Raw genomic sequence first — 12,500 nt, 5'->3', positions numbered from 1 at the left:
TTGTTAGTCAAAGCTAGTTAGCAATATAAATTTTTCTCTCTCTGGTATGAGGCAGAGATGATCGATTCAACTTTTTCAGGTCAGAAACCGATCCAGTACCTGGGCTGCTGATTCAGAGCCAATCTGATACCGGGTTTAAATTAGTAACCTGAGACTGGAAACCATTTGTCTATCAGGTTTTCTTAAAGGTTTTATATGTGATTTTTCACACTTAAATATAATAGAAATCAAGTATATCCTCTGAAAATAACTCTGTGAGTCATGACTGTCTACAATGGGTGTAACACCCGAGTCCCACTGTCTGTGATGTTTTCAGAGTTTTCAGAGTCCTATCTTCACTTTGTTTACATCGCCAGGACGGCCGGCTGACTCCTCCCCTCACGTATAAAAGTTGTTTAATTGAGGGACTAGAGAAAAGAAGAACAACATACTGTACTCACTGCTTAACTGTGTCTCTAGATCACGCTCATTTCAGGTAAATTTACATGCAGTGTGAAGATACGAGCATAATAAAGATCGCTAGCATTAGCATGCTAACCCACAATGCAGCGCGAGTTGTTTTGGTTTCATGCTGGTGCTCAAGGAGCGACATCTGCTGGATCAATATAAAGCCTTTAAGTATGTAAAAGAACTTTAAATAAGTAAATACACACAGTCTGACCCCACAGTGAGGCTCTCTCACATCCATTAACTTTGTCTTTAGAAATGATTTACTGAACCAGGGTCTCAAATGTTTCTTTCAAAACATCCCGAGGGAAAGCTTCGTTTCATTTCGTCCGACTTCTTCTCTTTCTTTGTTGTTGTTGTTGTTTTTATGCACTTTGGTCAGCTGAGGCTGTTTTAACCGTGCAACACGAATAAACGTGACGTGTTTGAAGTTGTCGCCCTCCAAAAACGCGAGCTGTGCAGAAACAGCTCGTAGTCCTCGAAGTTGTTGGCGTAACGAGCGTGAGATACATCAGGACTGCTCAGACCTTTGTTGTTAGCATCCTCCGTGCTTCCGCTAACACGGAATAACGTAGAAATGGGTTGTATAGATTGACCTCGAGGATCAGCTACATGGATCGGCCCATTGTCACCGACACTCCATCTAGCTATTTGAGTCAGGACTGGACCGACATCCAGGACGGGTGCCATCTCTAGTATCAGACTCAGTATCTACAGAAGTCTAGATATTGTGAATAGTGCTGGGAAAGACAAAAAGGATGTTTGGAAATCTCTAATTGAAAGAAGAATAAGGAAACAGTTTGTAGCGCCCTGGGTTTGTTTTCTTTTTCTGTTTACTACCTGCATGATGCTGTCATGTTATTTTACAGTCTTTGTCTTGGTCACATCCTGAAATTACAATTTTTAGGGGGATTCAACCATATCATCATTAATAACTGAAGCTCATGAATAGATGGAAATGAAAAGCTAAATAGTTTGACTTGATGGTTTCCCTTACAAATCCATCCTTCAAATCTTTGTGGACACAGAACACACACACTGCAATTAAAAAGCGAGAAAGTAAAGACTCCTCTGCGCCGCTGTGAACATGTTTTTCACTGACACATCATAACACATTCAATTCTCAGTTTGACCACCGACTCCCTCCGAGGTCAAACTCTAAACCCTGACAATCCTCTTACTGCTCCAGCCTGTGTGCTGCACGAATCCAGACTGTTCTGCAGCATCACTGCAGCCCCCCCCCCCCCCGCCCCCCGCCTGCTGCTCTCCAACAGGAACTCGCTTACTCAGGTTTTACTTCTACGCTGCTCTATTTCTATTTTATAGAGCCTGACAGCGGAGAACACCGTCTTGACTCACAGATTTATAAAATTATGAAAAACAAAAAAACAAAAAAAAGGACTTTTGCAGCTATTTGTCAATGCACGTCGTGAAAGCTGCAGCTGTGGTCTCGTATCTGAGCCACCATCTGTGCCTCTCTCAAAGCCGTTCACCACTTTTCTATTCAGTACGTTCCAGCAGGATGTGTGTTGCGTCGGTGTGACCAAGGAGTCGGCGGTTTTAAAGGAGACCTGGTTTTAATCTGTCCCGAGTGAAAGCAGGCTGTAAAGCAGCAGCAGCAGCAGCAGCGACTTTAACGTCCCTGCCGTGCCTTCAATATTCAAATATGTGGCGTGACCGCTCTGCATGCTGAGGTTTGTGTATTCAAAAGAGCAAGCTTTTATTTACATGTTAGAGCTGTTGGGTCAGACATGGACTGTCCTCACATGATTTCAAGAGATGTTCATATTTCTACTGTCATTAGTTATCATTTTACTATTTGATTTTAAGGACAAATCCAAACATGACTGTGTAGTTAAGTATTCTTAAAGGTCGAGTTAAACCAGTAGTACACAATTTTCTCAGCTGGCAGCCGCAGTAAAGTCACAGCATCAGATTATGAAGCTGCTCCGAGAGCTCGGGCACCCACAGGATTTACTCGTTCTTTTTCTACATGTTTTTTTTTCCGACAGCTCCCGTGGGTCTCACCCTGCAGTGTTTCCATTCACTTTGTAAACCAGTTGAATAACTTCATTCATCAAAACAAGCGACAATAACTGCTCCTCAGGGAGTAAGACATTAAGCACTACAGCTCGTCCCCTCTGGTTGTTTTGCTTTGTTTTATCGACCTTTTACAAGTTTATGACCGACTGACTGATGGATTGAAGCGGTCAAGTCACGGCTCTTTGCACGGTTCAAAGAAATAGTGTGACACTTCTTTGCTTTCTGGAGGAGAGTTAGATAAGAAGATGGAAACAGCAAAGTGAAAGCCAGCAGCTGATTGGCTTCACTTTCTTAAAGTTTACAAAGGTTTCACTTTTTATTCTTAAAGGTTTTCACTGCGTCTTAGAGCTGGTGGGTAGGACTTCATGTATTTGTTCAAAGGAGGAAAAAACGATTCTACTCGATTTCATTTCAACAAGCACAGCGTATTAAATAAATAGAATCCTTAACGCTGTGTGCCGAGCTGCCCCTTTAAGGGCAAAACGGGACGACCTTCACTCGTAAATCTCTCGTCTTAAGTCAAGCAGAGAATTTAAAATAACACGTCTGCTGCCTCCTACACTTCTGTGTATCCTCTGGAGGAGATGAATGGGCGGTCAGGAAACAAACGAAGCCCCGGCAGACAGTAAATTCCTCGCCCATCCGCCTTTTCATGTCAGAGCAACGTTTTCTAATTTTAACCTCCTAAACCGAGTCATGTGATTAAAAACTGATGTGCTGCCCGATACTACAACAGAAGAGCAGGCGGAAGAAACCAGTGATAGTAACACTGCCCCTGTCTTATATTACACAACTACTGGGGGGGGGGGGGGGGGGGGGGGGGGGGTCTGTGATGCTCCTTCAAACACTCTTCTGGGGTTTTTGGGTCGTAAAAACAAAGCTGCCTGTTCTCTGCGTGCAAGTTTTAACAGGTCGGCTCAACAACAAAATTCTTCTCTCTACATTCCTAATATTCAGACGCGGTGGACGAGAACGGAAATCACAAGCACACGACTAGACTTTGTGAATGAGTGTGAATCTAACTGAGAGAACGCAAGTACTGCTACCAGACGACATTTGCATTAATCAAGAAGAGAATGCTCCCCAGGAACTCAAGGCCGTCATAATCCTCTTATTGGAACACTTGAAGGAACTGAAGTTTCAATCGTGCAGTTCACACTTCCATCATATCTATGGAGTATCCATGGCTTTTGAAAACTCTTAATTATAAGCTGCATGCTAGAACATCTGTGTACGCTTACGATACACCCTGAAATGTGATTATTGAGTATTGGGGATTATGCCAGACAGTCCCCCCCCCCCCTCCCCCCTAAAAAAAAAACCATCTGTTTCAGCTAAATGTGCTTGTGACAATAGCAAAGAGAAGACTGGTGCTAATTTAAAAATTATCTGTGATTTTTTTTATTTCATATTCTTCAGTGAATCTAAACTTGTGTGTATGATTGTCTGCTGAATGGCTGTATCACATTATCGTGATCATGGGCAACCCGTATCATATTGTGAGTTACACAGCGATTCCCTGCTGCTGTACTAAAAGCATCTTTATGTTCTTAGTCAAACATCCAGGTGGAGATTATTTCAACTAAACGACAGGACGGGATGGTATTCAAGCTCCGACAGACGCTTACTTTTAAATGTTTAAAACCCAGTCTAGTGGCCTACAAGTTCCACAACCATAAGGCGGGCTGACTTCCTGTACTGAACATTGAAACTGTACCTTTTGTCCTATCGGACATAGAGTAGAATCTAAACATTGGCTGTGATTGATTGGAGCTCTGTAGCTGACAGGCTGCACACACACACACACACACACACACACAAGGGGCTTCTGGTGTGCATTCAAATATCTGTGTCATCAAACATCTAAACAGCACAGACAGGCAGACTTTTCTTTTTTCAGATCACAACATCCTGCTGACTGTACACAGACAACAACCACTTCTGTTTTTGTTGTGACAACCAAACATGCTTTGCTAGAAGTGGAAGATCGTCTACATAATCTAGATAAGATTCAACCCACTAGATAAGAACTCTTTTACTCAACCTATCATATTAATAATAATACATGTTCAGTAGGTCAAAGGGGCCAGTTATTCATCTGTTTTTTGTTACACTGGATTAGTCTGGAGGGGGGGGGTGATGGGGGGATCAGACCATTTATTTATTGTTTTTCCAGGAAATGTTCTTTTGATCACATTAATTTGACAGTGGCAGATGTTTCATCTCTATTGAGCGTTAAGCTTCTCCTACTTAAAAGAATAAATAAAATGTAAAGGTCACATATCATCCTCCTTTTCAACCACTTTATCTTCTCTGAGGTCCCCGACACATGTCTGTGAAGCTTCTTGTTCTAAATCCACGCTGATCCTGTATTTGATCATGTCTATAAACCCCTCTATTTCAGCCCTGCTCAGAACAGGCTGTTTCTGTGTCTGTACCTTTAAATATGTAAATGAGCTGTGTCTGACCACGCCCCCTCTCTGGGAGGGCTTGGGTATACTCTGGTTTTCTCGCTCCATGTCCTACTTTTTACGGTGAGAAGGCAGACTCAGAGGTTCAGAACAAACACCTAGCTGTGGGAGTGTCACCCACCTGGGGGAGGGGCTACTGCCCTTTGTGATGTCATGAAGGGAAAATCTCCAAACGGCCTGTTTGAGCACACATTTTCTGCAAACTGGAGCAGGGAAAACACAGAGAGGATGGACTTTTCTCATGGTTGTGGGGTTTGTAGACAGACTAGGGACACATATTAGAGTTAGAGGAACATGGTGAAGAGTATTTTGTATAATATGTGACCTTTAAAAAAGTACGCCTCTCTGAAAATAAATAAAATGAAGTAGGATGCAGAACCGTTCATCCTTCGGTTGGAGTTTAATTATCACCACGCATACTGTTCACTCCACCTGGAAATATAACTGAGCAGGGCAACAATCTGCAAAGTACACACACTCGATTGTTTCCTTTCTTTCCAGCGGGGATAAGGTGGCTATTTCTATAAGCTGAACCCACATCTTCAAAAAGGCCTCCCAGCTAAAGCCCTACATTTTGAAATACTGTGCGTGAGTCATGTTAATCCAGACTAAACTGACTGTGGGGGAGTAGTTCGGGGGGGGGGGGGGGGGGGGGGGGGGGGGGGGGGGGGTGTGGAGGGGGGTAAGTGGCAAAACAACAAAATCAGGAAGTCTATCTTTGTATCTGGTTGTTCACAGTAATCAGGTTACAGAGCAGTTTCCCTCAGCACATTGTAAAGGCAGAGTTGCTGTTTCACACGTAGAACACCATGCAATACGTTTGAATATTGTTCACGCTGTTAAGCACATTTAAAAAGTCTGAGAAGTGTTCTGTCTTTGTTGCACCATGTTTGAGAGGACAGCCTGTACAGACTTACTTCCTCTTATTGAGAAATCCACTATTCACAGTAAACAAAAAAAAAACCTGACACCCCTCCAGATTTGCAGCTAATTAAATTCTAATTGAGTGACGTGCATGGCCAGTGACATAAAGAACAGGAGACCAGGTTTAAAGTGACAGTAACATATCTCTCACCGTAGCTCTCGGTGTCCAGGCGGTCTCCATGGGAGTTGAACCACTGAACGCTGGGGAACGGCTCTCCGGTGAGATTGCAATCAATCAGCGCGCAGCTCCCCTCCCGGGCAATTATCTGGCTAACTTTGGTGAATGCAGCGGGGACAAACCCGTAGTCTCTCAGAGTGCCGTTCCCTGTACTGTTTCCGTCTGCGTCAGGTGATAAGGCCCCGGCGGTGTGAGAGGCGACAAGGGACACCAGGAGCAGGAAAACGTATCCGCCTGCCCGGTGCATTTTCTCTGACTGTTGGTGCGACCCCAAAGCAGGAAGAGACTCCGTCATTCCTCCCGAGACTCCATCCAGCAGACTGGCTATCTCTTGACAGGACAAGTCAGTTTGGTTTTCAGCTGTGAGGCTTCAAGCGTCTCACTGAAAGACAAGAAAGTGGACGTCATGTATTAAGCAGATACAAAATAAAGCCGGGTGACGCTCGACCGCTGGAACAGACTGATAAGGAGTCTGAGTTTATAACTAATACAGGGCTGCAACTACGGATTAATTCATTCTTTATTATGCATTCGGCATCAGAAAAAAAATCAAATATGCCCCTCATAATTACTCAGACACTAAAAACTTTACATTTCTTTTTTTTTTTTTAAATGTTGGTCCAAATTTGAGACATTGAATCAATGATAATAAAAAAAACCGAGGAGCCTAGAACCAATTTGAAAAAGGATTAATTGTTTAATGCAGACAGTTGCTGAATGTCATCTACAAATCTTTTCATATGTGAAGATTTGTGGAAACATCACAGCAGGTGATAAACACAGCAGGTGAACACTTTGTTGTTTATTTCCTTGAAGGTGTTGCAGGACTGTTTGGACATCTTTTAGCTGAAATAGACTTTCATTCGGGGCAAAATCTCCCTAAGTCTTTAGTCGACCTCCCAAATAACTCCCGACAGATGGCTGCTTTCTTTTCACCAGTGATTTTGTTCCACTGTTAGCTCTCAAAGCAAAAAGCCAGGGAAGCCAAATCCTGCGAACAGCTAAAAAAAAATAAAAAAAATAAAAAAAAAAATATTTAAAAAAACAGCAATATAATAGTATAATGATGAAGAAAAACATATCTACATCTTGAAATACGTCGAAAAATATATTTTATAATGTCACATTTAGTCAACTGGCCTGTTATAAAAGCTCACACAAAGCCAACATAACGGAGCACAGCATGGGCTGCGTCTATCGCCTGGTTCGCTTCTCTGCCAAACGTCAAGCCTCCTAAGAGGACATTAAAGACACCTAGTGTGAATAATTAAACAAGTCGTTACATTACAGGTGGTCAATTGTATATATAAGTCGGATTTTCTACTTGCTAAATAGATTAAGTGCCCCCCCCCAGTAGTGCAGTTTTAACGCTACATGGAAAAAAACAAGGGCGTGGAACCCGGCTAAACCCTGGACCGCGGTTTTACATCACGGGACCCTTTTTAAAGAATTGAGTCACTGCAAAGTGTGTGTACACAGTTACATCCACTAAACGACAAAGCATTCACGTTTCGGTACCATATAACTGCGAAATACAAGCGGGGATATGAGTCTAAATCCCCGAATTTAACTAAGACCGAGTACCGCAGCACCGTTGCCTCCTCTGCGGGTCCAGCAAAGCGGCCGGCTCGGCGTCGACGTCAGCCGCTAAATGTTGACCTTAAAACCGAGAAAACATGTCACGTTTTTCCATTTTAAAGAGTCCGCTTTCACACTCACAGCATGGTCAGTCGTTTCCAGTGTTTTGAGTCGATGTGTTGATGTTATTATGTCGCTATTTCTCCGGCATCCCCATCCTCCTCCTCCTCCTGCTGCTCGTCCGCTGTATAGCCTCAAACAAGCAGCTGGTCTGTCTGCATGCAGGTTGGACTGGGAGGCTAGACCCGAACCCTAGACGACTTTCTTTCGTTCTGTAAGAGCAGATTTAGATCAATAAATGAATATATATGTTAAAAACATCGATATGGATGATGGTAACTGTTATTAAATAGTTATAACATGTCTACCAATGTGTATGTAAACACTCCAGAGGGGCCCATTGGGGACATTTTGAGGACTTGCATGGGCGGTTCTAGGCAGGGGCCAGCTTGGTCCCCCCACCCCCCCAAAAAAAAAAAAAAACATAGAGCAAGGTAATAAAACAATACATTTATGTTGATGATATTGCACTGATGCAAATCAAAAGGTGGACTCAACCACATATCTTAAATCAGTAGATTGGTCCACCCCTTCAAATCAACAACCATAAAAAGGAAGGCCAGTTCTATCCATTCTACTGCCGTGTGGGTCTCAACATTGTGAGACCCTTTAGAGCTGAACACTTGACGCTGACTCTAAACATCCACTCATGACGCTAGCTGCCAGCTCTGAAGCAACAACAATCATTTTGTTTTTTTAAGCTAGATCATCTTTTCTATTTTTGTCCTGGGTTGATTGTGCCTCTCTGACAAAACAACTGGCCCCAGCCTGGCCCCCTCAGTAAAAGTGGTCTAGAACTGCCACTGTTGAGGAGCCTACATTTACTTACCAAGCAGACATTTTAGATACACTATGAGAAACAGGCTTTTATAATTGTTGTTGTGCTTTACTCATCCTGATCCTGGGTTTTTAAACTGCATTTTTTTTTTTAGAATTTGAGTCCACAAGGGGCAGCACAAGCTTTAAAAAAAAAAAAGAAAAACACATAGGCCTAGAGCAGTGGTTCTCAACTGGTGGGTCGGGACCAGGTTGGGACCACAGATTGTAGGTCGGGGCCTAGAGGTGGGTCATGGAGCCATTTTCAGCGGGTCACCAATGTGTGCCTGGAAAAAAAACACTAGTGCAAACAAATCCAGACTTTGTTCAATTTCTTCAATCAATAAATCTGATTGGTCGGAAAATATCGGAAATTTGGGTCGCGATTTTCACTGAGGAGTTGATGTGCGGGTCCTGAGGCTAGATGAGATGAGATAAGATAATCCTTTATTTATCCCACAACGGGGAAATTTACATTGTTACAGCAGCAAAGAGCAAAGGTTGCAAACAAAAAAGTGAACACAGTACAATTTAAATAAAATAAAAATTAAGAATGTACAAAAAAATAGATTAAAAAAAAAAAAAATAGATCAGCTGAGCTGCAGTTTTGACAAAAATGTAGTCCGTAATATTCCATGTAACACAGACAGATGAGTGGAGAACCACCGACATAGAGGGTAGTTTTCCTTTAATTTTGACCCAAGTCCCTGGTCACCTGACAACTTTTAATCAAATCTTTACCCCCTTTTAGCTCTATTTTGGTCTCAACCAACTCATTATTGCTTATATCTGACTCTTATAGGCACTCCACTTTGCTACTGCTTCATTGTTTCATTAAAGTTCCTGATGTCCTTGTAAAAGATTGGTAAAGGATATCTTTGCAGTTCAAGTTTCAGAACGACAAAGAAGACAGATGTTCTAAATGAAGTTTGAATGCTTAAAATGGTTTCAACCACTTCAGAGATAAGAGACGCCAGTGTCAGAGGTCCAGAGCATCTCGTCTGTATCTGCAGACTTTCAGCTGTAGGTGGGTGGAAACGTTATTGATTCGACATGAACTCTGAGCCAGAAGACTAAACAGCATTTGTTCTGTGACGCTGACTTGGATGATGACTTCTTTTGAGATTGTGCTTGATTTAGTCGTCCCTTTTTATCTTTCCTTTTGTATATTTCAAGCAGCCTGGCCCTGACTCTCTGATGAGGGAGGACATGCAGCAGGGTCTGGTTTAGCATCCTATGTTTCCATCAACGCATGCTTTTAACTCTTCCACACTCAATGTAAAGTGAAGGTGCATTTCTTTTTGTGCTGCAGTTATTAGCATGTCTGCTTAAAGGACGTGGTTTAGTGTGGTGGATGTAGGAAACCGATGTATTCATAGTAAACCTATAAAATGTAATTATCACATAAAGTACATTTGTTGGACTTTACCAAAGAGTACATCCAGCGTTGTTTGTGCTGTTAATTCTAAAAGCCTGAGTTGATGACTGGCTGACCTTGAAGCATTGGATAAAGTTTGAAATAGACTCTCTGTGCCAAGGCTCCAGCAAACAGTCAATACTGGAGTCAATAATGCTCTATAGAAAACTATGGACATTTCAGGGAACGAGTGTGTGGCTGCCCTGAAACTGGTCGTATCTCTCCTGTGTTTAAAAGCTGAAATGAGTTATTTTTTAATTCTAGTTTTACATAAAACCTCGAGATAGACTCGTAAATATGATGCATTAGTGATATCTGTCAGAGTAGTCCCAGTAGACGGCCCACTTTAAACGCTTTTGAGGTAAACATGACACTTTCTATTTGTTCTTCTAATGCAAAGTCAGGACATCAGATGTGTTGGGGCACTTTGGTGTTATGTCTCCTCACTGTAAATAAGTAATGTAGCAAAAGCCTGAGTTTGAAGCCGCCCTTTTGACCCCAGTTGTCCTGTATGGATGATTGTCTCAGCTTTGCACAAACACTATTTGCTGCATATTATCACAGCAGGGGGGGGGGGGGGGGGGGGAGTCTGTACAAAGAAGAAGAAAACAGAAAAACAGAAAGAGTTATGTTATCAGCAGGTGCCGTCATGTGATCGCAAGAAAAACACGAAGACGAGCTGTGGCCTTCTTTTTCTTCACTTGAACTCCCAGTTTTCCTGACTTCATCAGGAAGTAAAGACAGAAACATGAGCGACTTGTTGCACTAAGTCAGACTGTTACATGTAAAAGGTAATGTTCAGAAATGTTTTAACAAAAACACTGAATAAAAAACAGTGAAAAAAAAACTCCTCTCTGTCCTGTTTTACTTCAAGAATGAACTTAAATCTTTTCATATTTAGATCATTAACTTGAGACTACAGCCTCATAAAATAAAAAACCTCACACATGTGATCTGTCAAGTTTCAGCATGCATGCAGGGAGGGAACACACCCTGTCAGTCTCACGCTGTTGTTCTTGATATTTCAGTTTTTTTTTCCAGCTGTTAGAGGAAAAAAACAACCCTCAAAGCTTACAGAAAAAATCTCTCTTAAGAGCTCTTAAGTCTCCTCGAGTCACGTCAACAACAGACACACTTTAACAAAAATGTAACTCATACAAAACTCAGTCAAATCAAGTGGTCCAACTTTTATCCACAGCTACTGAACACACATCTCTGTATTGTATCGGATGGGGAATTTATTTAAGTTTTTTAAATATATTTCTTGCTAAAAAAAATAAAAAATCTGAACCCTTGGGCTGAATCTTCAAAATGAATCAACAGCAGCAGCGCGGTGATTTTGAAGTTTGGAGGTTTGAGTTGAGCAGCAGACACAAACATTCATTTGGCCAAAAAAAAACAAAGGATGATAAAAATGGTTTTACTGACTTTTACTGTTTTTTTTGTACATGAACAGATTCAGAGTTCCTCACGATGTAGAGCGACAAGAAAAAAACTGATTATGTCAGAACAGATTTTCAAGGTGAGCAGCCGATCTTTAGAAACAGACATGAGGCCAAACAAACACTTTAAAAATAACTAGAACTGTCTGGTTTGATAAAGTGACAAATGAAACCAGTTTAAATTAAATACATTCAAGTTTTATTTTACATTTTAACAGACAAACCTTCATTGACAGGTTTTTAAAAAACACAGCATCAGGGAGAGATGAACCTTTGATCACAACGCTTCTTTGATGAGCAAGGACAGTCTTCTGAAGGCCTGTTGACATATATGGAGAGTTTAGACTACATTCAGGAGTGTGTGTGTGTGTGTGTGTGTGTGTGTGTGTGTGTGTGTGTGTGTGTGTGTGTGTACCTCATCCATCTGCTCTGGTGTGGAGAGTGAAAAGGCCGCTCTGACGTAAGGACACGGGTCATCACTGTTGATCATGAAGACACCTCCAGGTACCAGCAACACCTTCAACACACACACACACACACACACACACACGTCTCATCAGACTCTTGTTTGTACGTGCGTATTTCAGAAATGTGCCGCCCTAAAAGGTCCTGTCGGTTCCAACCAATGGTGAAAGACTAAGAGCAACCCGAGATGAAGACGAAGTGCTAACAGAGAGATTCTCTGTAGAAAAGATTCCCTCCTCTGATGTGACGCACATTCTCGTCTTTTTAAATATCTGCTGAGTAGACGTTTAAAACATCAGGAGAGACGACAGCGCAGATGTTGGAAAAGCCTGATTCTACCCACTCTTGTTCATACACGTCTCATCAGATATTTGCAAGCGGTGATTTGCAAATGCTGCGTGTGTGTGTGTGTGGAGATGTGTGTGTGCGTGGGAGGGTGAACGCTCATTTTCTGAACCCACTCACAGTGCACATAATAGGCCCTTTAGACACACATCCTACACTCTATTCAGACAGAGAACCCGTCTCGCCCCAGTGCAAAACGTCTGCTGAAAAGGAACCAAAAATGCATTGTGGGTAACCTACAGTTGGAACATTGC

The 12,500-nt window shown here is 42.1% G+C and overlaps 3 protein-coding genes across 4 annotated transcripts in view; all 3 read right to left on the bottom strand.

The window, feature by feature from the left end:
- Window positions 1-7,927, bottom strand: part of mfap3l (microfibril associated protein 3 like) — a 9,579-nt gene extending 1,652 nt beyond the window's left edge. Inside the window, exons 1-2 of the mRNA XM_061031106.1 lie at window positions 7,783-7,927; window positions 6,037-6,445 (exon numbers count right to left, since the gene is read on the bottom strand). Coding sequence (XP_060887089.1) covers window positions 6,037-6,358 — 322 coding nt within the window. The 5' untranslated portion in view covers window positions 6,359-6,445; window positions 7,783-7,927. The remainder of the gene's footprint in view (window positions 1-6,036; window positions 6,446-7,782) is intronic.
- Window positions 1-12,500, bottom strand: part of cxcl19 (chemokine (C-X-C motif) ligand 19) — a 99,007-nt gene that overhangs the window by 24,684 nt on the left and 61,823 nt on the right. The gene's annotated exons all lie outside the window — the stretch shown is intronic.
- The window catches only part of aadat (aminoadipate aminotransferase), an 8,077-nt gene continuing 7,189 nt past the window's right edge, over window positions 11,613-12,500 (bottom strand). For both annotated transcript variants that reach the window (XM_061031888.1, XM_061031890.1), the window contains 2 exons: window positions 11,852-11,953; window positions 11,613-11,755 (listed from right to left, as the gene is read on the bottom strand). In XM_061031888.1, coding sequence (XP_060887871.1) covers window positions 11,714-11,755; window positions 11,852-11,953 — 144 coding nt within the window. In that variant the 3' untranslated portion in view covers window positions 11,613-11,713. The remainder of the gene's footprint in view (window positions 11,756-11,851; window positions 11,954-12,500) is intronic.

This window comes from Labrus mixtus, chromosome 23, assembly GCF_963584025.1.
Source record: "Labrus mixtus chromosome 23, fLabMix1.1, whole genome shotgun sequence".
NCBI classification, from domain to species: domain Eukaryota; kingdom Metazoa; phylum Chordata; class Actinopteri; order Labriformes; family Labridae; genus Labrus; species Labrus mixtus.
This window is presented reverse-complemented; position numbering and strand designations above follow the sequence as displayed.